The sequence below is a fragment of the Trachurus japonicus genome, chromosome 14, assembly GCF_045865225.1.
Source record: "Trachurus japonicus isolate A0001 chromosome 14, Traja_1.0".
NCBI lineage: Eukaryota > Metazoa > Chordata > Actinopteri > Carangiformes > Carangidae > Trachurus > Trachurus japonicus.
In genome coordinates this window covers 25,558,389-25,583,734 of record NC_140920.1, presented here as the reverse complement: position 1 = coordinate 25,583,734, position 25,346 = coordinate 25,558,389, and the positions used below count along the sequence as shown (strand labels likewise).

At 40.4% G+C, this 25,346-nt stretch overlaps 1 protein-coding gene across 1 annotated transcript in view; it reads left to right on the top strand.

Annotated features, from left to right (window-relative positions):
* Positions 1-3,119: 3,119 nt before the first annotated feature.
* The window catches only part of rxfp2a (relaxin family peptide receptor 2a), a 42,280-nt gene continuing 20,053 nt past the window's right edge, over positions 3,120-25,346 (top strand). Inside the window, exons 1-8 of the mRNA XM_085798606.1 lie at positions 3,120-3,389; positions 9,028-9,174; positions 14,372-14,455; positions 15,628-15,733; positions 20,448-20,519; positions 21,600-21,671; positions 22,128-22,199; positions 23,022-23,093. Of these exons, the coding sequence (XP_085654732.1) occupies positions 3,305-3,389; positions 9,028-9,174; positions 14,372-14,455; positions 15,628-15,733; positions 20,448-20,519; positions 21,600-21,671; positions 22,128-22,199; positions 23,022-23,093 (710 nt within the window). The 5' untranslated portion in view covers positions 3,120-3,304. The remainder of the gene's footprint in view (positions 3,390-9,027; positions 9,175-14,371; positions 14,456-15,627; positions 15,734-20,447; positions 20,520-21,599; positions 21,672-22,127; positions 22,200-23,021; positions 23,094-25,346) is intronic.

Here is a 25,346-nt window from a genome sequence, read left to right as displayed (position 1 = left end):
GGTTAACTAGACTGCAGCACGGAGCTCACACTGTAGGAGAACATTGACAAACAAAGTCTGATTTGGATCTGTGCTGTTTCATGTGCCTGTTACGGCCGGCAACAACTCTGAGCCTCTGGAGCTAAACGATGAGCAACTCTGTCACTGCTGCTGCCGCTGCCTCCTACTTCTTGCTTCCTGTGTTCCTCCTCCTGTTCCTTCGGAAGACTCTGGCTCTCAAATCAATAAATGATTGTTTCTCTCTCTCTATTGAACTATGTGAAAACATTTGCCATTTTAACCGTGGAATCAAATCTGCACATGGCATCATCCAACATGGAAATGAGAGGGAGAATTTATTAAAAAATAATGATGAAATTGTCTTATGATCTAAAACTAAAGTGGCAAAACAAAATGCACCGATCTCATTACACCTAAAAGTGTGCTGCAAGTCTCTCTAATTACATCTGGTTGAGCTCCACTGACCGACTTCACAAAGAAATAATGGCAATGGATGAAAATCCCATGAAATCAAACGTCTTCAAACTGAACGGTGTTTTTTGGCTTTGATTTTGTTTTTCCCCTGTTTTAACTGGAGACATGCTGTATTATTGATGTTTGTCTCTGTGTTCTTCACTGTGAATTTATTTATGAACTGTGTCTGGATCCTCCTCTGATTGTCTGGCAATTAGAAAAAGGTCATTCATTTATTCCTGTCTCTTGTTTGCTGTCTAACCTGTTTAGGAACGGCGACTCTGGAGTTTTGGACGAGGCCGTGCTCCGCCCTGTCCCTGGCAGCTGGAGCATGTCGATTGGGGACGCAGATGGATATCTCTGGAGAGGTCGGCCTGCTTCATCTTGTTCTTGTTCTCCTCAGCCAAGACCACAAACTGAAACTGATTGCCAGTCTTTAATATTCATGTCCTCTCTTTAGGGTCTGAGAGTGTTTTGGGACGGGATCAAGCCCACAGTGGCCCAGCTTCTTCTACCCTTGCGGGAAAACCAAAACATGATCGATGTTGGCCTCAACATAGCACTGGAAACGCGGTGGTTATGTGGCAGGGATGATGGTCATACTAATAACTGCAAAATGCAACGGTACAGTTGAACCTGCAGGCCTGAGCTTGGTCTGCGTTGGTCTGCTACAGCAGCTTCTCTCTTCACTCCTCCTCCATCTTTCGTTTCGTTTATTTCGGTCAATACATGTCATTAAAAGAGAAGTAACAAACCAGAGAGAAAAAAATAAAAAAAAATAAAAAAGTAACATCGATCAAAGTGAACAATAAGTAAACAGAAAAAGAAAATTTGGACCGAAAAGGCATAGGCTGAAGCATAGCTTATTACGCCTACCCTGTTACAACTCAAGTTAATTAAAAAAAAATGTTTAAAGGTGCTATATGTAAGTTGTTGCCATCACTTCACTGCCAACATTTGCATTAAAGGGACTACGAGGAGTTTCGGAAAGCAAAGTGTTTTAACCCTACATTTCTCATGAGCCTTCGCTCGCACGGTGAAAATCTTGGACCGGCGCAAGATGGACAAAAGCGAAAACATTTGCCAAGAACAATCAAGAATGGAAGTTGGAGGTTGGAAGACGATCAGATACCATCGTAGTTCCGACCATAAACGATGCCAACTGGCGGTCCGGCGGCGTTATTCCCATGACCCGCCGGCAGTGTCCGGGAAACCGAAACTAGGAAATGCTGGGCGAGTCGACCACTAAATAAAAATAACAAAATAACTATAAAGACAAAACAATATACCGAAAATGGACCCATTAACAAGTGTGGGTAATGTAGATTCATCCACATTAATATGAGACTCTTATAACCAAAAGCAAATGCCTCAGCTTCTCTTTAAAGCTGCTGTGATCATCCTCTCATGCAGAAGACTCTGAAGCTGTCTCAGTTTAGAGGCTAGATCATTGGAAGGACTCTGTATCATATTGCAAAGCCTTGACAAAAATATGACTATCTGGCATAAAAAGGATTTTTGCTTTGCCTTCTCAGCATTTAATTGTTAGCTTGAGTTAAAAGCGTAATCCTTCAGCTCTCTGTGCGTGCTTTATTATTTTTTATTACTGGGCACATACTGTATTGAATCCAGGGAACTGGGGAGTTTGCGTATAACTGACTGTATTGGAGGAGACAGGTGGTGACGAGACTCTGCGTGTCGTTTCAGGAACCGAGGTCGTCTCTGGCGATGAAGGATGATGATTAGAGCTGGAACGCTGACCTGACCCGGAGCTACAGGGAAGCTGAAGGTTACAAGAACTCACACATCATCAGGTTTGTGGTCAGCCAAAACATGGAAGTTGAAACTGCTGGGAGTTGTTGATTGTGGGATGGAAGACGGCCATGCAAGTCGATCAGTGGGAAGCAGCAAGGAGCAAGACACACAAACAGAGGGACAGACCAGGGTCCACACATCAGGAGGGGAGAACAGGAGACAAAACAAGAAGTGGTGCATAATCAAACCCTAACAGTATGCCTGCAGGGAAGCAGATCCACCCATATCCCTTCAAGTCAACTAAAATGAAAGAAGTAGCCTGCAACTATTAACTTATTGTTGAATACTGAATAAGTTCAAAACTGTTTTTCAGTTTTAGCTCTTACATCTAAAACAAGTCATGAATGACTCAGAGAACATTAGGCTTAGTACAACAGATATAAATCAGAGTGTTCCTGTGCTGCCAGCAGGTCTCTGACCTCAGGCTGGAAGGTCCACCAGCCTGTGGTCCTGCAGCTGCAGGTGGAGGTGGGAGGGGATGGGAGGGGGTGCACCACTTCTTTTATCCCTTTATTTCACTCTTCACTCTTTGCTTGGGGGGAAGCACTACGCCTCTCCAGGTGCATTAGAGATAATATGTTTGTGTGAAAAGTGATGAAAACGATGTTCAAAAGTTATATTTAAAGAAACAGAGGAGGCAGGTGGAGGAAGCCTTTGGGGTATGTGGCTGGTTGTGCGTGTGCGCGTGCATCTGTGTGTGCGCGAGGGAGAGGGAGAGGGAGAGGGAGAAGTGAGGAGGACCCGGCGGCTTGAACAGAGTCTACAGAGTCTACAGAGAGCGCTGAGGAGAGGATGTGGATGTGGATGTGGCTGTCTTTACGCACCGGCCCCGTTTTCCTTTGAGCGCTGCTACTTGAGCTGATCCACCCGATGCCTTAGTTCCCTCTATTATTTAACGTGGGATCCGCTCCACATCGTAACACATCGACCGGGACCGGGACTTCTTCTGACTTATCTGGCGATTGTTTGGCGGTATCCACGGGGGAGGAATCTGTCCTGGTCCTGGATCCGTGTGAGGGATCACAGCCGGTGCGACATGAGCGCAGGAAAACTTCTGAGGCTCCGGATGAACGTGACTGTCTTCATTTTACTCCTCCACTGGACCCACACAGAGATCAGAGGTAAACACACACCAAAGGTGGGGGAGTGATTTTATTAAGACCCACACGAATTTATGTCTATTTGTCTCATTTCTTTTTTGTTATTTAAGGGTTATCAGTTAAGCCGACCAGCCACGAGACAATGGTCGTTTACAGTATGTTCTGGCTGATCCTCAGTGATACGCAGCCTGATGGGGTTTAAAACTTAATAGGCTATAATTGTTGCTTCAATCATTTCCCGCGGTCTCATGGGTCGACTAAGTGAAAGAAACACACATCCTATCAGTTCCCGGGGTTATATTTGTAGTGGTCGCAGCTATTAATTCATCATTTCTGGAAAAAAAAGAAAAAAAATCTGGATTTCATTTTTGCTTAAATTTTATCATTTTTAATGAAATATCTAATTTTATCACAATTCTGTGTATGTTGTCACTCGTACATGTGTTTTCTCTCTTGCTCTGAATTTCTCATATTAAACATGCAAAGCAAGTAAGATTTTTTATTTATGTTTTGCTTTGCTTTATTATATTATATATTATATTATTGCTATTATTATTATTAGTAGTAGTAGTATGTTTCACTGTCCTCAGACATTTTTATTTATGCTTCTTTTAAACATTACATATGTTTTGATGACTCATGCAGTTGAGACAGTCAGTACTATACATTCAGTGCCTTCCCCTCCCAGTCTATGATTCATCTTCAGGTCTTTCTGTGTGTGGTAGATGTGGTCTTGTATGAGCATTTCTAGGACACAAAAGGCACGCACAGACACAGCACAGAATGCTGATGTTGTTATGTTTCAACAATCTGTTTTTGCTGTTCAATTTGCAGCTAATTCAGTGTGTCATGATGGTTTGAAGGACACTTCAGGACTCCCTGGTAAATTAGCTGTGATTGGTGGTAGGGAAGCTGGTAAAATGAAAAGTCTTGATGTTATTGAAAGGCCAAAACACCTGTCTTGGATTTTGTTTGGATTAGAATCTGTTTTTACTCAACAGAGTTATTTTGTTCAACAGTCGAAGAGTTGCGGGAATGTTTTGCTTGTTGCAGTAACACCACGAGAATGTCACAGTTCTGCTCCAGTGAAAAGGAACTGGCAGGAAAATGTGCTAAACATTAAATAGACTTAAAAAAAAAAAAAAAGCCCTATAACTGTAAAATAGAATTAGTGGATTAAAACATAAAATACTTCTTTGTGATATGTGGCAGTATAAAGTAGCATTAAAAGGAAATACTGAAGAAAATACTCAAATACAAGTTCTGTTCTTCAATATTGTTCTTGTAACCTCCTGTACTCAGCCTCAGTTACATTCCATCACAGACATTGCTGGGTTGATACCACGGTCAAAATCAATAATGATAAAACCTTTGACCTTCTCCAGATGATGTGTGAAGCACAGAGCAGATCTGAGTTGAATTCTCTGTGACATGAGGATGAACGGCAACAAGGACGAGGCCTCAGCTCACTGTTTGTCACAAATAACTCACAGTCTATTCTAATCCCTAGTGTAAGGATTGTAGATCTGTCAGATCAAGTCTTCTCTGTCTTTTGGGAGAGGGAGCAGTTCACTCACCCGCAGGAAGTTTCCAGTTTTGGGAGTTTCTGGGAACAGTGGACAGAGATGGTGGAACGGGGATCAAGATTCAGACAACCATGAAGATCACAGGAGGATTTCTCTGTTCTTGCTCCTCACTACTTGTCCCCAAGGTCAATGATACAGTGTTTTAGTCACGGATAATATCATGCCGACTTCATAACATTCATACAAAGGCCTATTCATTTCAAAATACTGTTCACTTTTCTTCAAATAATTTTAAGATAATACCACTAATTTAAGTCATGATTTAAATTATGAATACATAAAACACACTGGTATTGAATTACTGCCTCATAGTTCTCAAATAATTATCCAGTGTCAAATGAATAAATTGTCCTTGAACCATCCAAATCTATTCACGATGTCCGTGGGTACCGCTGAAGATTTGCACCAAAAATGAGAAATTCCCACAAGCCATGATGGTGATATTGTGTTCAGAAAGCCAAAACCACATCTTAAGGGGTCACTTAGTATAACCTTGACCCTGACCATTAAACTCTAATGGTTTCATCCTTTAGTCCAAGTGAACATTTGTGGGTTAGAAGACGTTCCATCACGGCGTCGCTGATCCCTGAGAATCTGACAGACAGACGGCTGGACAACGTGAAACCAGTCTGCCTCTGGCCCTAACTGTCACTGAAGCATTCATGAAAAATAGATAAACCAACACTAATCACTGGTTTAAGGACTCACACAGAGACGCCTTCTAATGAACCGCACAGGGGCTCACCTCACGGAAAAATAGAATTTGATAATTTCAAGAACATTTCTACATCGTGGTCGTTTGTCTCTCTGAGGAGCAGGAGAAACAGAAATGCTCACCTTTATAACCAGCAGCCCAGATCACAGGAGTACTCTAACTAATTCTCACTGAATCTTGCACCAGATAATGGTTGAAAAATTCTTTAAATTATGACCCAACAGAGCCTCTTAGTCTTAGATCTCCTCTCTTTTGGCCTGCCACCAAATGTAGAACAAAAATCTTCAACAGCGCTGCTTTCAGCCGTCACGCTCCAGAGGAACTGAGAGAATCTGAAAATGGTAATATTTTCAGATACGGACTCAAAATCCATCTGTTCAGCCTTTGCCTGTATTGGACATTTGTAAATGACTTTGGATTGAATTTGAAATATGCTATATTTTTATTGATTGATGGATGCAATCTTTATGGAAGTGTTGGAAAATTTGGGTAGTGGTCATATACAGTACTGTAGAAGCCAGAGATAAGAGACCAATTGAGAATTAAAAGCAAAATCAATAAATTTAAAATGTATCTCAACCAGATATGATGTGAACATCCTCCAGTCCAAGAAGCTACAGAACCTGGCATCTTATTATTATTATTATTATTATTATTATTATTATTGTTGTTGTTGTTGTTGTTGTTGTTTTTGTTAGAGTCTTCATCTCTTGGCGTCTCCATGTGTGAAGGTTTCCTGCCACACAGAGCTGCGGTGTCGGACTGTATCTGCTCTTAATGGTTAAGAAGAATCTCTAGAGACTGTAAAACTGATTCAGATTCAATCTTTTCTAATAATGACTGGTGTAGGCGGAAGCTTTACCAGATGTTCTCAATAACTGTCCCATTTTCTCTGCTCAACTGAAAAAGTCGGCAACAAATGATCTGTTTATGATAAAGAGCCAGGGAACATAGGGAATATAGAGTACTCACAACTGTGGAAGTGGTTTATAACTTTCTCACAAAACTATTCATGTACTCTCGGAGGCGAGCTGGTCTGCTGCCCCAGCCTGCTCCATCTACAGGGATTTAAAGTAACAACAGGAGAAGTCCAGACCTGCACATGTACAGTACTGTAGGTGTCTCCTCACAGCTTTCTGTGTGGAGTTTGCACTTTGTCCCTGTGCTATACTGCCACAGTCTTGACACTAGACAAAGACGGTTGGGTGAGGTTCAGTGGTGAAAATACAAAATAGTCTTTCTCTGTTTGTCTGCCTTGTGATAAACTGGTGACCAGGATGTACCCCGCCCTCGCCCTGTGTGAGCTGGTACCGTCTCCATCCCCACACCGCCCTGTAAGGATAAGTAATATAGCTGATGGATGGATGTAGATGTGGTGATGAGGCCACCTACACAAAAAGTAAAGAACAGTAGCAGCAGTATGAGAGTTACCTGCTTTCTGTTTTCTTTGTGAGGTGTGGATCTGCTCTAAGTCGGCGCAGTCTTGTCTTCACTGTGGAGAAACTTGTTCTCTGAGGTCTAATTTTTAGACCTTATTTAGATGTTCTTGTTTCAGTGACCACTTGTAAACATGTGAGCTGTCCTTAAGCAGTTTGGTATTTATCAGAGGTTTGACATTTTTATGACTGCTGGGCTTTCCTCTAGCGCTGAGGGTTGCTCTCAATATTCCCCTCTATTACTGTAGTTGCTGTGCTGGCTTTGTTTGCCATCACATGGGGTTTGAAATTGGATATTAGTTCTCGAATGTGTTTGCATGCACTTTCCAGACTGGATGAATTCCAGGTCTATAGGTCGAACTGGACTTATACCTCACAGCTAGTATTTAATTTAAAATCCAGTGTGCTGGAGTTAAGAACCAAACCCCACTATTCTACTCAGTACAGTGTCCTGACGTCATGGGCTCTGGCACACAGAGGCATTCATTTTAAACGTCAGAGTTTCCTATAAAATTTAATGGGATTTAAATTGGACTGTTCCCTCTTCTAACTGTGGCACTATTTTATTTGGAAATTAGGAATAAGTCCAATTAAACATTTGGGTAAAAAAACTTTTTATGTTTAATGTTGAATTTTATCTGTCATAACTTTTACATTGTTTGACTCCTCCCATTCGTTTCTATATTTTATGCCGTTTCCTTTTGTCTAAACTTTTTGTCACCTCTCCTCCCGGCCCCCCTGTGACTTGGCACTATGTAAGAAGTGGGTCTCTGTCCATGTTAACACTCCTTCATCAGCACTAGTTACTGTTACTTCCATTAAAATCTGCCTTGTGTGTCTAGGGGTTGATCACAACAGTCTGCTGGAGATTCCTGATATGCTGTAGTTTATTTGGATGTAGTGGTGTAGGTTCAGAGACACAAAGTACAGAAATACAGAAACGACAGCTTTACATGTGCATGCTGTGGACTTCCCACTCAGAGTTTGGGATCAATAATACAAAATACATAACAGTTGGAGCACTCCCAAGGGAATTCTTTGCATCCACAGAAAGCTCTGACAAGTGGAAGATTTAAAGACAAAATATGAAATTGCAGAGATATAGAGAAGTTCCTACGTATTGAAATATCAACCAACTGCTTTACATTTATTAATATTTTAAAATGGCATGTGATGGTGGTGTTAGTAACTGCTCACTATTCTTCCATTTCTGCAGGAAAAACTCTTGTCCAAAAAAAGTTTGAGACAACTTAAACACTCCAGTGACTGAGGAAACACTGTATTTCACTGTTCAACAGTGCAGCAAAAACAATATAAGAAGTACAAGAGTCTGTCAGTGGTAAAGCTACTGGGAGTAATGTTGCATGTACCATTTGTAGACCTTTGTCTTTGGTAGCCGGCTAATGCGAGAATTATCTTCTTTTTTTATCTTCTTTCTTCTTTCTTTTTGAAAAACAGTATACTTTTTTATGTAGAATTATTCTGAATACATTTATTATTTCTACATAATTTCCTTTGACGTGTCACTTCCAGATAAATGGGTTCATAAAAATGACTAATACTCGTTCATATGCTGATGCCTGTTAACATCTGTTCTCATTTTTATGATACCAAATAGAGTGATTGTCAACAATTAGAGTAGCTAACAGTGTGATCAGCATCATAGCCTGACTCATCCTGCCTATTAAATCTGACAAAACTAAGATGCCAATGCTCTCTATCATTTTGAGTTGTTATCTGACTATGTAGTTTGGATTTGGTGAGAAAAAAACATGACATTACAGCTGCCTGCTGTTACTCAGAAGGTCACCACCAGTTCAGAACAGTTGAAGTCACATTTTATCCTCTCCTTGAAACTATTTATTGATGTTTCTGAGGAAAGATCTGTGAAATCTCTCGTTCTTCTTGCATCTCCTCTCCAGCACTGGTGGCCAGCAGCAGGGTGGATGAAGGGACCGGATGCCCCCTCGGCCAGTTCCCATGTGGGAACATGAGCGAGTGCCTTCCTCAGGCTTTGCAGTGTAACGGACACAAAGACTGTCCCAACGGAGCCGATGAGCGCCGCTGTGGTAAGTGTTTATACTGAATAGGAACTAGAGTAGTGGTGGTAAACAAATAGGCAAACGTCGTGGAATGTGTGAGCTGACCCAAGAAATATCGATGACAAAAAATAAGCAACAAGAAGATTTCCACTTGTATCTAATAATTTTACATGATGGGTTTTGTGTGATTTTTTTTTTTCTCCCTAAAAGACCACAACACATTACTTCCCTCTGGCACACAAATAATCCAGTGCCAGCTCTCAATGGGATATTAGTGCAATCATAGCAAAACAAACTTTTAATTAAAGAAAGAATAATAGTCAAAGACAACATCCAACAGTGACAATCATTTTGATCATTAGGCAAAAAACTAGAAAACCCCATTTTAACTCTGTCAAGCAAAAGATGAAAGTTGAAACACAAATATCATCTCAAAGTTCTGTCTACTAGGACAGTCTCAGTGTGCTTTCCAACCAATGTATGACAACCTCAGAGGCTGCTAGCTAACAACAAATATATGTGTTCAGTTATGACCTAGTGAGAACCTGGACACTAGGTCTTTGCACACTGAGTCCATTTTTTTCGCATGAGTTTTTCGTATCCGTCATCCGACAAAAAACGTTGCGCACAGGCTCCTTGCACACTGAGTGAGTTGCGTTTTATTCGCATGCGTTTTTATTTTGTGTTCTAAATTTCGGAGAGGGAGACAAAAATCGTCACGCAGTGATGCACTTTGTGGTTCTCTCACTTGTCCAGAAATGAAGTGTCCATCCTGAGAGGACGCAGTAGCGAGGGGATCTGCTGCTTGTTAATGAGCAGGAACTATCATGATCGCTTCAACTGTTTATAGGATGTCAGTGGTCCAGTTGGATAGATATTGATTATTAGCTCACACATTAAACAGAAGACGGTCAATTTCCATGATACTGAACAGCGGCTGGCGCACACACACACAGACACACGCTCAGCGGTGATCCCCCCCCTCCCTCTCTCTCTCTCTCTTTCTCTCTCTCTCCAGCCTCGAAACGCTGATGTGATTGGTCAAAAGACACTTTTCACGGATGCGAAAAACGCATTCAATCGAACCTGTTCCGAAAACTTAAATGACGGACGAAAGTTTCGGACTCGGTGTGTAAACATGATCGACACAACATGAGGTCGAATTTATTTTTTGACGTGCGGCGATTTCGGACGAAAAAAACGGACTCAGTGTGCAAAGGCCTTATCTCCAAAAACATAAAAGCAGAAACATTGCGTGTGATTTGGCACGAAGGTGTGAGTGCTGCCACCACAAACATAAACACATCCTTAAGTCGAGAACACACGAATAGATGCTGGAGATAATTTATCTGCACAGGAACAGGCTGAGCCCTTCACTGGCAACAGCAAAGAGCAGCTTTCAGCGTGAGATGAGCCACAGACTTCTACCACCCTGACAGTTTATTAGACCACTGGAGTCACTGTGGTCCAAGTGTGGACTACATGTACAGCAAGTGTCATGCAGCTTCTCAGCTGTGATGAACCTAAATGCTGACAAAGATTTAAGAATTGCAGATGACATGCCTAATAATTCATCAAAGACACCAACACACTGTTGATACGGCGAGGCTGTGCTCGCAGCGGCGTTTGTGCCATGGCTGATTTACCACAGCAGGAAAAGAAATGGTGTCAGATTTTTATCAGATTTTCAGTCACGTTGATGCAACCATGACCATTTTTTGAAAGTTTTGTTAGGCAATATTCAATGTGAATGTTTTATCTTAGTGAAAACATCAGACCCAAAGGAGTTGTGTTCTTGTGTAACCTCTCAGGTTCCTTGGCCATCTAGATTATGAGTGACTGGAAAAAACGTCCTCATCGTGTTCTAATCTTTATTCACGACAGCGTGGGCAGCCTCACAAAAAGACACACAAGAGCAAGGTTGATTTATTAGACAACCTGCCCAGTTTCAGAGATGTGTTCTGTTTCACATCACGGTTCAAGACCAAGTCCTTATCCTCTGGATGCTCACTCTTTGTGACAGCCATTCCAGTATTGAATTAACTGTTGAGCATTAAATCACTCCACAGATATTGAGAATCAACTACTCTCTTTGAATCGTTTCCTGTTTCTCCATCAGTGTTGGTCTGTTTGTCAAAAATTCTAGGACACGTTGTGTTTGGAAAACACTGTGTACGCCGCTGGGTGAAAGCGTATTTTTCATATCAGCTAGATCAAGAAAAAGCACAAATTAGTCTCAGCCAGGCTGTGGTTGTGCCTTCATTCCAAATAACCAGACACCCATTCTGCTGTTCTCAATGATCTCTCCTCTCCCCCGTCCTCCTCATCAGGCAGCCTGCCCTCAGTGCCATGCTGTGCTGCACTGCCACAATAACAAGTATTTTTTTGGGGAGAAAAAAAAAACAACTAATCTAACAATGGGCACCAAGTCCTCACACAGGCTGCATCTTTCTCTGTCTTGATCTGTACTGTTCAGTAGGTAAAGCTTGGCTCAGTACTGCATACAGCTAATGATGTGGACACGACTGCAAATTGTAAATTGTGTTTATAGCGACTGTCAACGCATCACTGATGAGTGAGAAAATGTTAGGGTCATTGTTAATATAGTACCAGAACTGTCTCACCGTTTCTTTATAAAATTCATTTGTCCATGAGCTATAGCCTCCACAGCTACCACAACTGCTGTCAGACCTATTTAGGTTACACAAGAGGAGAAATTGGAAAAGAGCATCTGACCACGATGCCAGCTCCATCCTCCACTGCAGTGGTCAGCTGAGCTGTGATGCAAATGGTGAACTCACAGGGATTAGTGTTTTATAGTACCCACAGAGGGGCTGGAGTGCTGGTAACACACTGGTAATTACTGTACATAACTCAAGCACAAGTATTTGGCGTTTCCAGTATTTAAAATGATTCATTTATCAGACATTGTAAACACAGATAAGGACATAGCTGCAGAGAATCTGAGTGAAATTGGCCGTGGATCTAACAGTAGACCTCCGATTTCACGCAACAGCCTGTGCTGATGTGTGTGGTCGTGGCTGAGATCTGTATCTGATGATACTCTCAAACTCCCCTTTATGAGCTGTATCTCTAATACTGAAGCCTCTGCAGGTGCAGATTTAAGTGTAGACTCCAGCCAGAATCTCAACCTAAGTAAGCGGTTTAAATTCAGCCCTGCTGGTGCTGTCACCGTATCACTGCTCTCAAGGCTCGGATGAACAGTCCTGTCAATGAGAATGAAAAATAGAGGACAAGTAAAGCCTATACGCTTTTGTGAGGGAACTGGTAATGAGCCCAGAGAACGTCTAACACAAAGTGTTTCAGCTGGCTGTGTGTTGGGCTCTGAGGCTCGCCAAAGCATACTAGGTGAGACAGGCAGATAGCTGAGCCGAGCAGTGGCTGGATGGTCTGCAGTAAACTGTTGTTTAGTCTACATGATGAGCTGCTGAAGAGGACTGCACTGTTTCTACTGGAAGACAAACTCGGTCCTGAAATCTCAAAGTGAAAGGCAGCTCTGAATTGTCACCGATGTGGGTGCATAACATCTATCAGAGTGCTGATTATCTGTTGAGTCAACAGTGACACAAACATGAAAGTATATGAACAGGGATGACAGCTGTGTAGAGCTGAGCAGAGCACGGAGTTCAGATGAAGCTGCCAGTCCAGTTCAGCCTGAGAAGATGTAATGTAGATATTAGGCTGGGTCACTTTGCAACAGGAAGGATTCATGGGTAATTTAAGGGTTGAAAAGGCGCTCAGCTCAGCTCAGCCTGGCACATTTCACCATCTGCATTCATACATAAAATAGCAATTTCCTCTTCGGCATTTATGATTTATGTCGCTGTAATTTCAGTAAAACAGTTTGTAAAAAGCCTAGAAACTTTATTTCCTGGAGATGACAGCAAAAAAAAAAAAAAAAGGATCCATCAGGCACATATCTGTCCTGTCTCCTCCTCATCACCAGTGACTTAGCTGTGTTCACTTAGTGTAACAGCCTCCAGTGCAGCATCAGAGAGGCTTTGAATGAATGAGAGCTGAGTGAAAGGCTGAGGCTGCTGTGCCGGCTTCTTTTCACTGACATGTCTGACAGCTACGATTGGCTCAATATTGAACGCCACTATGTGTGAGGAAGTTGTCGTCAACCTTTTTTCAGAGAAGACATGAGTGTGTGAAGACGGCTTCATTGACACCGATAGGTTGCTAGGTTACATGAACGAAAGGTAAATAATGAAGTGGTGTTTAAAGTGATGACTGGAGGATTTCATTTGACTTGTTGACACTCATTAAAATCCCTGTCAGCAACGGTTAATGGGAGGTCTGTGGGGCAGTTATGTATGACAGTTGTTGAGACCAACTTTTGTTAAAGGGATACAGTAGTTCAACATTTTGGCAAATTGGACCATTGCCATTATCCCTATAGTCATAGCAGTAGCTTCGTTAACTTTAATTGTCGCTGCAAACTATTTTTAGAATGGCAGCACAAAGCCGCAAGCTGCTCAGTGTGGGGAAGGGGAAGGGGAAGGTCACAACTTGTCCACCAGAGCGTTTTGGAGTTGTTGGATTGTGTATTTGATGAGTTTGATGAGGGAAACCAAGAAATCCCATGAGCCTCCGTAGCGTAGCTCTGAGCAGCTCGCGGCTCTGCTCCGCCGTTCTAAAAATAGCTTGCACCGACAATTAAAGGTAACAAACCTACTGCTATGACTATAGCTATTATGGCAATGGGCCAATTTGCAAAAATGTTGAACTATCCCTTTAAGTCTATAACTTGTCTCCTGATGAAGTTTTGCATTTTTTAGCCTGGGACCAATTATGCTTATTTACAACATTTACAAGTCCCTTCAATGTTTGAGGCTGTGCTGTGTCACATCTCTTCAGGTGTAGTTGAACTGTTGAATCTGTCCCCAGAATGACCACATCCATGACTGAAAATCCTCTCTGTCCAAAATCCAGAGTCATTCAGGGTGCAGAGATGTGTCTTTGTTGTGCTGAGGCGATTCAACAAAGATAATCCCTCCATGCTTGTGATGATAATTTAGGACACAGACTGCTTTATGCTTGACTGACGTTTATTGTTACCTTTTATGCATGTAACCTAGCAACTTATAAATGACAATCAAGTAGTCCACGCACAAACACACACACACACACACAAACACATACACCCGTCTTTGGTGATGATAACAACAAGATGACTATAGTCTTTTGTTTGCCTTTGCAGGGGACAACGTAGGATGGGCCGACTTATTTGGTCGAACGCTGCAGGATGCCAATCCTGTGGACCAGTACTTCCTCGATGAGTGCTGTAAGTGTCTCTGATTTATGCGTTCACCTTTCTCTGCAGCATGGTCTCCAAGAGAGTTTGTTTTTTTACATTCATATACAAATGAACTGCGACAGTGCCCTGTGGCTGTATAAGATTCATAGATTTACAACATTTTTTGAATGAATGTGAAGTGTTTCTGTGTTAAACCAGACCACAGTCTCTCTCTCACCTTGACCAGCTGTCGGAACCGAAACCCGACCATAGAAAGCTGTTGTTTATGAGTAGATATTGTGCTGCATGGCTGATTATTTTGCCAGAACATACAGTAAATATCTTTTCTGTGAACATTTTACTGATGCGTTCAGTTTCAACACATTTGCAACTTGCCAGATATTTAGTAAATGCTGAACAACATAATCCTTTTGAAGTTGATAGAAAACCCCCATCAAAATGCAGCTCAGTATAGAAATGTAATCACTAAGGACACAGGGTGATGTTGTGACAGCACGTCATGAAGCTCTAGCTCCATTCTCCAGCCCTCGTTGTTTTATATCTGTTACAAAATGATTTTGTGCACCAAATAACAAGCATCTGCCAGGGCACAGCCGAGGTGAAGATGATGGGAGATAATATCATGTCGTTGAGAGAGATAGCAGTCTGTGATTGTATTGATTAACTTGTGTGGAAAACAAATTTCCACACCGTTAGAAAACGAGCTGAAACAATGAGTTGACAAAAAGCTGATTGACCATGAATCTACATTTACAGCAATCTTAATTATGGATTCACTGGTTGTCCATTTTCTCTCCCAGTGCAGATTTAGAAGCTGTTTACCACAGCTGCATACGCTGAGCTCACTGGAGAGGTAACACGATATCAGAGTCACTGAGCCCGTCCTCTGCTGGGATCTAATGAACAGCTTGTATTTAATGTGACTTGCTCATGACGTACTTGACATGGTCAAAATTAAGCCCAATTCTGATCTGGCACATAAACGTCTTATTAAATGTTTGTCATTTTCTCAGCTAAAAAAACAACATTTACTGGTTATGTTCCCCAGAAGTCACGATCATTGTAAATTGAATCATTTTAACCTCTGGGGAATAGTGTCTGGGATTTCATCCAACGATTAATCTGGTCATGAAGGTTTCATTTTGTGTCGTATAAACTAATACATTAGAAGTCAATTAATTGTGTGTGTGTGTGTGTAGATCTACAGGAGTATCCAGAGAGTTGTGACTGCATACAGACAGATGTGGAGTGTGTGGAGGTCAACCTGCAGGACGTCCCCCGGCTCTCTCCAAACGTTACCTGGCTGTAAGTCTCCCCTCACTCTGCGTATACATCTGTGTTTCCATGTGTGTGTCTTTGTCTGTTTTTTCAGACACTCATCTGAGTTTGAACATGAGAAGCAGGTCGTTCTTTCTTTTCTTGAAGATGTTGTTAAGAATGAAACCTTCAATCTTCAATCCTTTTGAATGATTTCAACACACCCGGTATAAATGAGGTACTGTAGATGAGAGCTGCTAAAAGTCATTTGATTATAGTGATTTAATTATATGCAGTGAATGAATGCTTCTTACTGAGTTGTTAACAACACAGTTTCTGACAAAGGGTGGTTTTAGAGCAGAGGGACGACTTGAGAAAAATCACCAGAATCCAATTAACACCAAATGAAAAAAGAAGCAGGATTTTCTCTCTCTCACTGATTTCTTCACGTCAGCGTGCCAGACTCGTTTTTTTTCCCAGTATCTGCAGTTCGTACACTTCGTAAAAAACGTCGGAAACTCTGCTGCTGTCAGTCAGATTTATGTAGGTGGGGGGGTTGGGACGAGCTGCTGAATCAGTCAAGACCCAGAGCAAAGCCAGAGACCAGGGGTCACACTTATTACTGTCTCCATGGAAACCTGTCTCCCCTTGAGACCAATTCACCAGCAGGGAAACCCTCAGAGACTTGAACAGCACCCAGCATCAGTAGGACAGTCCACAGAGGGAGACGGATAAAAATATCCTCTTGTTCTCTGGTCTCTCTCGGGTTGAGTTTGACTGATGGTTTGGTTCAGTCAGAAACCCTTTAGTCTGTATGGAGAAACAAAAGAGATGTCTGGTGTTGACAGACACATTGACCAGCTTTTGTCCTCCACCTCCAGTCTTTATTATGTGTGATATTTCCACATAAGATAATTAAACCAGTACCATGATTTACTGATCATTTGCCATACAGTATGTAATTGAGTTGTTTACACTGAAAATCGACCAATCACAATATGATTATCCCTAATCCCTGACTGTTAAACTAATTTCCCTCCAAAGCAAACGTATAACCTACTCCGAGCCAATATGATGTTTTTCCAAAGTAAAATATAATCCACAGGCACTGACTAACCCAATGTTATTCTAACATTAATTAAACAATTTAAAACTGGCAATGTCACATTAATCTAATCTGAAACTCCAAGTTATATTTCTTCAAGTCTGTTTTCTTTTATGTGTGTACTAAAGTCTCTGACCCAGAATAGGAAACTATCGCTTAATTCTCTCTTATTTTATCAAATTAAATACTAAATACTACAAAAATCCCCACATGATACATACTGTAATTTAGTTTCAGTATTTCGGCAGTAATTTATTGTTACAATCTTATTTGTTTTATGAAGCATTCACGGCTGTGGTTTAATGTCTTCATAGCACCATTTATTACTTTTATTAAGTGGGTATGAAAGTGAATTTATCATCTGCAGTCTCTTGTCTTTCTGTTTGAGGAAATAAGACTTTTAGAGGTTGATGGGTAATTTAAACGTCCTACAGTACAACTCTGTCTCAGTTTCTCTGAATCTGTAAACTCATTCTAGTTCGTTGAGGCCTAATTTCTTAATTAAATCATTCATTCCTTTTCAAATTAGTCTCTCAGAAAGAAGCCTCACACCATTGATCGCTGTGTGACCAAAGAGGCAATAAAATGGCTCATAATACCCATTGGTCTTCTAAATGCTAGCACTCTAAAAGAGGCTGTTTATTCTGAATGATTTTAATTGCAGGTTCATTACTTTCCTCAAGGCTGAAAATCAGTTATAACCTGATAATTATGCCCCGTTTACTGATAGAAGACACTTTCTATTGAGTAGTCAGGAGCGGTCATCCATAAAATGACCTTTAGCTGCAGAGCTTGTTCTCTCATTCAGCTTGTTCTCCTGACGTCCTGGTGATTTATCAGCACAGCTCGCCAACAAACTGCACAGACTTTGTTCAGACGGGGGCCGACCATGACAAGCTGCTATTGACTTCAGGCAATAACAGCTAACACTGGGATCACTGGCGTTTACCGGTGCAAATTTGACCTTTACCTTATTGGTGCATTTTTGTTTGGGGATGCTGTTGTGGAAATTTCCTTTAACTTGTGAGAGAGAAAATCATAAGTCCAGCAAATTGAGGTTTCATTTTAAGTATTTTATTTTATCTTGCAAGAGGTGGACTGTCGTACACACAAAAGTCTGTACGAGAGTGCACACTGAGATTTGGTAACGTCAGGTTACATAGGCACAAGAGCAGGAAGGAGCCATGTGCTCCTCTTTGGAGGCAGCATCATACATTGTCCAATAACATTATTGCATTCTTGCAGAATAAGTTTGCATAGTACAAGTTTGCACTTAGCGCTCATGACATATCATTGGACTATTAGAAGATCAGCTCATATGTAAAGGCAGGAAGCTAGTGGTTGACTGCAACTTAAGGTTTGTTGTGGTTTTTTCACACTTCAGCATGTTGACATTTCGTTGACATCTCACTGTGGTTTTGGATATGGAGACAACTGCTTGCTTAAGCGTAATCATCATAAAATAACAGGAACCAAGTCGGACACCTGCATACTGCTCTATGCACAGCAGACAAGTGCAACTTGCGCTTTCTTTGAAGTTCACCTAAAGTTCATGAGCATACATCTTCAAAGTTCAATCAAGGGTCATAAACATAAAAAATTCCATTACAATGCACAACTTATTAAATGATACATGAACATCTGCACACACCATCATGGTTTAATCATTGAAGAAAAAATTCTTCAAGTATCTGTTCCCTGGACAGTTCATCAGCTTAGCCAGAAAATCTAAATTCAGTCCCTCTGGTTCTGTGATGGCTTTTAAGGAGCCGTCTGGCTTGGATCAGATTTTGATTTAAGATCAAACTATGACTGGAGAAGCACTTCAGTGCAGAATTAGATCCTCTTGGAATTAAAATTATTTTACAAAGTCACACAAAAAGTGAGTCTGCTTTGTTTCCACACAGGGCTTCACGCCACTAACAGGATGCTAATAAGACGTTTGGTGCAATTTTACATGTTATTGTGATTAAATTTTAATAATTTTAAATGCCATCAATCAGATTCATTAAACATCTAAGCCTGAAATCTCGTATCAATTTCTGTACACATGCAAATGACGTGTTGCCTTTGATGATTAATCTCACTGCCAAAAAGCAGTTTCTACCTCTAAAATACTCAACAAAATACTCTTAATGCTTTTAATTAAATTCTTTCAGCCTTCACTAAACACTGTGTATTATGAGTCTGGATATTTACTGCAACCTTTAATGGCTTTGGATGATGGCTCTTGTGTTTGCTCTACATCTACGCACGGAAAACTATTTTTTCCCTATTTGCTTTTGGTTTGAAATAAAGAATCTCATTATCTCACTTTTACCTTCTCTACACTGCGTGCACAATTATTAGGCAAGTGAGTATTTTGACCTTATTATCATTTTTATATATATTCTTCAACTTCAACCTATATAAATTAATGTTTGTTGGATTTAAGCATTATGGGGTGATGTGTATTTGTGTAATCAGGGAGGGTGTGGCTAACAGCATAATTATAGGCAACTTCTTTACCTCAGACAAAAAAGAGATTTAACAGACTCTGAAAAGTCAAAAACTGTAAAATGCCTTTCAGATGGATGCTGCACTCTTAAAAGTAGCTAATTGGGGCATCATTACTAAAAAGTCAAATGTCTAATAATTGTGCACGCAGTGTATTTATAGTATCACTGGATTATTCTGAGGATTTGAATCAGTTAAATATGACTCTCTTTGTCTTCAATTTGACAATTAAAATTATATAATTACAAAATTAGGATTTTCAGAGCAGAAGCTTGAAGATTGCTTTAAATTTAATGTTGTGTTCACTGGCTGCATCCGGTCACATCCTGTCATTAACACAAAAACATGTAAATGCAAATACATTAATAGGAACTAGCTGTATTAAATCAAGGTGTGTATGAGCACAAAGAGACGGAGAGAAACAAACAGGACTGAAAGAAATAAAGGACTGAAACCTGATTCTGTTCAGAATACAAATGTGATGCAACAGGTGTTTACAGCTCAATTTCACATCATAGACAGTCCAGGCAGTTTTTCTGCCCCATCTTGTTTTTCTGTTTGGTTTATGTTTTGTAAAAACAAACAAACAAACAAAAATCTTTGGTAATGATGCATTACAGAAAGTTTTGTATGAATCAAAATTGAGAATCGGTGAAATCCTTTGCACAGTTACAGGTTTTTGACAGTTTTGTTGAACAGTAGGAGCTGAGATATTGACATTTATAAAAGCCTGAATATAGAAGCTCTTTGTTGGACATCAAATTTAGCTGCTGTCTTTGATGTCTGTGCTGACCATTTCCTGGAGCGCTCTTTATCTCTGCTGTGCAGTGACAGACGTCTGTAGGTAGGTGGTATCTATAAAAGTACATGTTGATGTCCACGCCGTAACCTTTCCTCATTCCAGGACAGTGGACTTTAAAGTCTTTGCTTCACTGACTCTGACAGGTGATGTTTCCGTTACTGTGGAAACTTGGCAGCAAGAACTTTTTAAAAAGCCATTCCTGAGTGAAGCAGCAGTTTATCACACATAATGCTTTAGACCTTTACTCTCTCTGTCTCTCTCCCTCTCTGTACCTGAGTGTATCAGCATTCCAGGTGTCTGATTATGCAAAATGTGTGTTGTGGTTTTGTAACATGTGCATTTCATGGGTTGTGTTACAGGTCACTGAGGAGCAATGAGATCCGAGGGTTGTCGGATTTTGTTTTCTCTGAATACTCCGCCCTACAGAGACTGTGAGTGTTTCTGTGCTTGTGCTGCTTCCCACGTCCACACAGCATGCAAAGTTTTACAATTCATCCATTTTTATGAATCATGGAGCAACATAAAAAATACAAGTGCCTTGTGGTGTAGTGTCCAGGCTCTCAGTCGCATTTATTTTGATTTAATTTGTTTTTCAGTATCTTGTAGCACTCTCACAATGACACATAACCTTGTCCTGACACAAACCCATTTTATCTCAGAGGAGATAAAATAAATAATCAAAAGAAAACCAGCACAACACAGTCATCTTTGACACTTGTAATAAGATATAATTAATGTATCCTCTTTTTTATGATTATAAATGCTCCAGCTAAATGCTTTTTGATGCCACCAACTGATTGCATCAGTATTTAACCACACAACACAACTTCATCTGTTAATGGATTTCGCACAATATGATGTACCATATGATATCATAGTGACTCACTGCGTATTTTAAGTGTGGGTCAAGGCAACACATAATCGTCTGCAAGACCAGAAATTGTGTTAGTTGTGTCATATATTTATTCTGATGCAGAGCTGCAGTATCTCTTCTTTAGAGGGTTGAGGCTGTGAGCTTGTAACAAACATACAGTGAAGTGGACAATGATAAATGGCTCTTTGGGTCTGTCTGCAGCCCCTTGAATAATAATAACATCTAAATCATAGAAACCTTTTTTAAGGATTAAAGGTCAGTAATTGCTGGTTTGTTATTTTATTGTTTAAAGTATCATCATTTGCATGTGCAGATGGCCGCCCCTCCTGGTGCTGATATGGAGAAATATGCTGATTAGTGTATTATGTTGTCACTGCAGACTAAAAAGAGGACAGAAACGTGCACCGGTTGATAATTATGATATCACTCTAACAACAGGAAATTAATCACTTTGACATTCTGTTCAAGTGGATGTATGTGTGTGTGTGTGGATGCTGTTTAAATTCATGAGAGGGATCGATGGCTGGGGTTGTAGCTGCTCGAGTTGTGCATGAAAGAACAACCTGATAAATGTCCTCAGTTATGATTTCTGATCCCATTCCTCAGTTTTCCTCTGTTTTTTTCCCCCCACTCTCAGGTTTCTCCAGAACAACAGCCTCCAGTTCATATCCAAACACGCCTTCAGTGGCCTGCGCAACTTAAAGAAGTTGTAAGTACCCAGCTCACTTCATCAAACAACTGCAGTCACTCTAATCTGTCTACAGACACCAACAAAGCTGCTTTAGGTTCTGACATCCTCGATGTACTACTCTGTACTACTATGTACTAGTGCTATAACTGATACTTTTTTTTTTATCATTGATTTATTTCCTGTTTAATCTTTTAATCTATTAATTATTTGTTGAAATGTTGAAAATAATGTGAAAAACATTTGGATCATGGTATTGTATCTCTTGGTTTTATTTTTTGTCTGAAAACCCAACATCTTCATCTTGCAATGATCACCAAACTCAAATTCATTATTAAATAAGATATTAACCTAAATGCTGTAATTTCTCTCGGCTAATCAGTTGATTGACTAAGACTTTCAGTTCTGTTTTGTTTCACATAATGAAAAAAAACATAATGACTTTTGGTACATTTCTCTGTTCCCTGTATGAATCAGGTTTCTAAGTGAGAACATGATATCCACCCTCAGTCATGGTGTGTTCAGGGACCTCCATCAGTTAGAATGGCTGTAAGTAATACACACACACACACACACACACACACACACACACACACACACACACACACACACACACACACACAGTACTTGCTGTAGTAGTCGTATCGTATAACTGCTTTGGGAAAATCCAAATATGTGAACCAGCTACTAAACAATAGCACTAAAAGCACAGGATATAACTGAGATCTGGATGTTTTTTATGAGACAGTTGTAAATCATCCAGAGAAGAGGTGTAATCACCAAAAAGCTCCGACCGTGTGTTTAAAAACCAAGATGTACGACGAGTTTAAGTGGTGGAAAATTGGTTCATCATTTGTAACAGTGAGGTTATAATGGTAATGCCTGTAATAAGACGTGTGAAGTGGTGAATGATGTTGTACTTCAGAAACTCCAGAAAGTCACTGTACCCGGTCACGAAGGCAGGCTAATAGCTTTATAATTAGCACACAGATATGAGAGCAGAAGGAAGGGGAACTCTTCTTTTTCCATCCATCCATCGTTTCTACTGTCTGTACGTGCAGAGCTGTGGGCGGGGGGGGGCTGCACCCGGACAGGTCACTAGACTATTGCAGAGCCGGCACATGAAGACAAACAACCTCACAAATACTCAGAGTCACACCTGTGGGCAATTTAGAGGAGATCATGCAAACTCCACCCAGTCAGGCCACAGGCTCGGGAATTGAACCCAGAACCTTCTTGTTGGAAAGGACCACTAAACTACCACATCACCGTGCTGCCTAACTCTTCCTCTCATAGGAGTACAAAAAATAAAGTTTTGTCAAATTATTGCATTAATGTAATTTAACTTGTTTGTTTGCTTGTTTGTGGCAGGATGTTGGATCACAACCCGTTAACCAGTTTGTCCCAGGACTCGTTCATTGGACTCCAGTCTCTCATGTACCTGTAAGTAGCATCATTATTCCTTGATACACAAAAAGTATGAAAAGTTTAAATGGTGAACTCTCCTCTCCTCTCCTCTCCTCTCCTCTCCTCTCCTCTCCTCTCCTCTCCTCTCCTCTCCTCTCCTCTCCTCTCCTCTCCTCTCCTCTCCTCTCCTCTCCTCTCCTCTCCTCCAAATGTTCATCAGAGATGAAGAGCTTGTCAAATCTCTTCCTGACTGTACCCTGTTAATAATTAGTGTTGCCAAATTACACACTTGCTCAGTCATGTCTCTGTGTTATGATGGTGATCAAGTATTGTTGGAGTCGGAGGAGTCTTGGCATTAAGTTCAGTCATGTCACATCAAATATATTTATAACACATTTAAAAAGGCCCAAAATGCAAATCTCCATTAAAAGGATTAAAACATAAATAAATAAATAACAGTTTGATACATTAAGTCCTATGTCCAATCACATCAGATATATCAGATGATGAACTTTTATAGCTTTTAGTACTGTTTGTTTTCCTTCTTAGTTTCTGTCCACATCACATTTCTTTCTCTGTCTTAATGTGTTGTTCTGTTTGTCTTCTCCTGTCATGGTGTCTTTCCTCCCATTCATCCAGTCACTTCCTCACTGACCTGGCTCGTGTCATCCGACCCTCACTAACGTTCTTTCTACAGCAAAGAGTGTGATATTGTTCCCAGTTTGTGTTTACATCAGAGTTTATCTCTCCTGTTGAATCATTGATTCCTTTGCTCAAATGTCCACAACAAATATCAATTTCATTAAATGTCTGCCTTGTGCTTGAAATATAGAAGCCTTGTAAATGCGCTGTCACTGTCTGCCTCTTGTGCAGAGAGGCTCTGTGTCTCTGGAGTGACTGTCACACTGAAGTGACCATATGTCTCTCTTTTGGTGAATCAGAGGACAGTCCTTTCCCCTGGCATCTTATCATCTCATCTGTCTCAATTTTAATCACTCTTTTCAGCATCTGGTGAGATTTAACGCCATTTAGTTAAAAGACCACATCAGAGTGGTGTTCTGTTATGGTACCAAAACTGTGGCATAAATGACTGTTCACAGTCCTTCGATTTGATTTGATTTTTATTTGTCTCAAACAAGCACATCAAAAGACAAACAATCTATGTAACAAGAAACAAAACAATAAGGATACTGTGCAAGTTTGAGAAGTCCTTTTGACAATTTTAAAACACTTTTAAATGATAAAGATGCATTACTCTCATTATGACAGAATTCTATGGTACAAATGACAATATAGAGGAGACCAGGGATGGTTGTAACATCATCACTTTCACCAATAAAGGATAACATTAGAGTTATGTGATCAATATCATGTGTACCCACTCACTCCCTGACATTGCATGTGAATTTGCATGGCTGTGTGAAGAAGTGTGTAGGTTTTACAGCCAAAAAACATTTTTTAAAAAACTAATATTTTGGACCGAGCCTAAATTTTGACTGGTATCGATACCGTTGAAGTTTGAATTATGTAACTTGTATAAGATGAAAGAGCAGGTTCTTAGGTAACATATGAGTCATTTCATCAATGTTTATTTTAAACCACCATGGTGGTACAGCTGGTCAAACAATGGCTGACAGGAGTGGGGATGGTTGTTACACCTTTTACCTTTGTTGTTTTATTATTGTAAGTGTCATTAAGTGTCACCATCTTTCCTGGAATTGTATGATCTGCTTCTGACCTCCTGTTGAAGGTTCATACATGTACACCATTCACTGGTATTATCAGAATATATTCTTAAAGACAGCTTTCTAATGTTAGGATCCACACCACCATCACTGTTCTTCATTTAGCTGTCAGTGATGAATTCTTTTTGTTCATATTGAACCAAAGGAAGATGCTTTAGTGTTGGAACATCATGCACAATAAACTTACTTAGATGCATGTCTTTTGGTTTGGTCTCAGTTTTTAGTTTTTAATCTCACTGTTACAATTTACCCCAGGTTGTGTGTAAACCTTCCCTGGTAGTGGGGTAGGTTGTAACAGTGGCACTCCTTGCATTTGACATCAAATAGTGAATTCTGTGATATACTTGAGAAGTTTAGGGCATTGCTATTTGTAGAGGACAAATGAGGGTACTCTGTGTCAAAATTTGAGAGCCCAACCATGAACACCCTGCAAGTTATGGGAGCTGAGACAAAAAGTGTTACAACCATCCCCGGTTTCCCTTACTGATGTTAAAAATATCACATCAATATTATGATTAGTATTATATTGTAATTACTGACAACA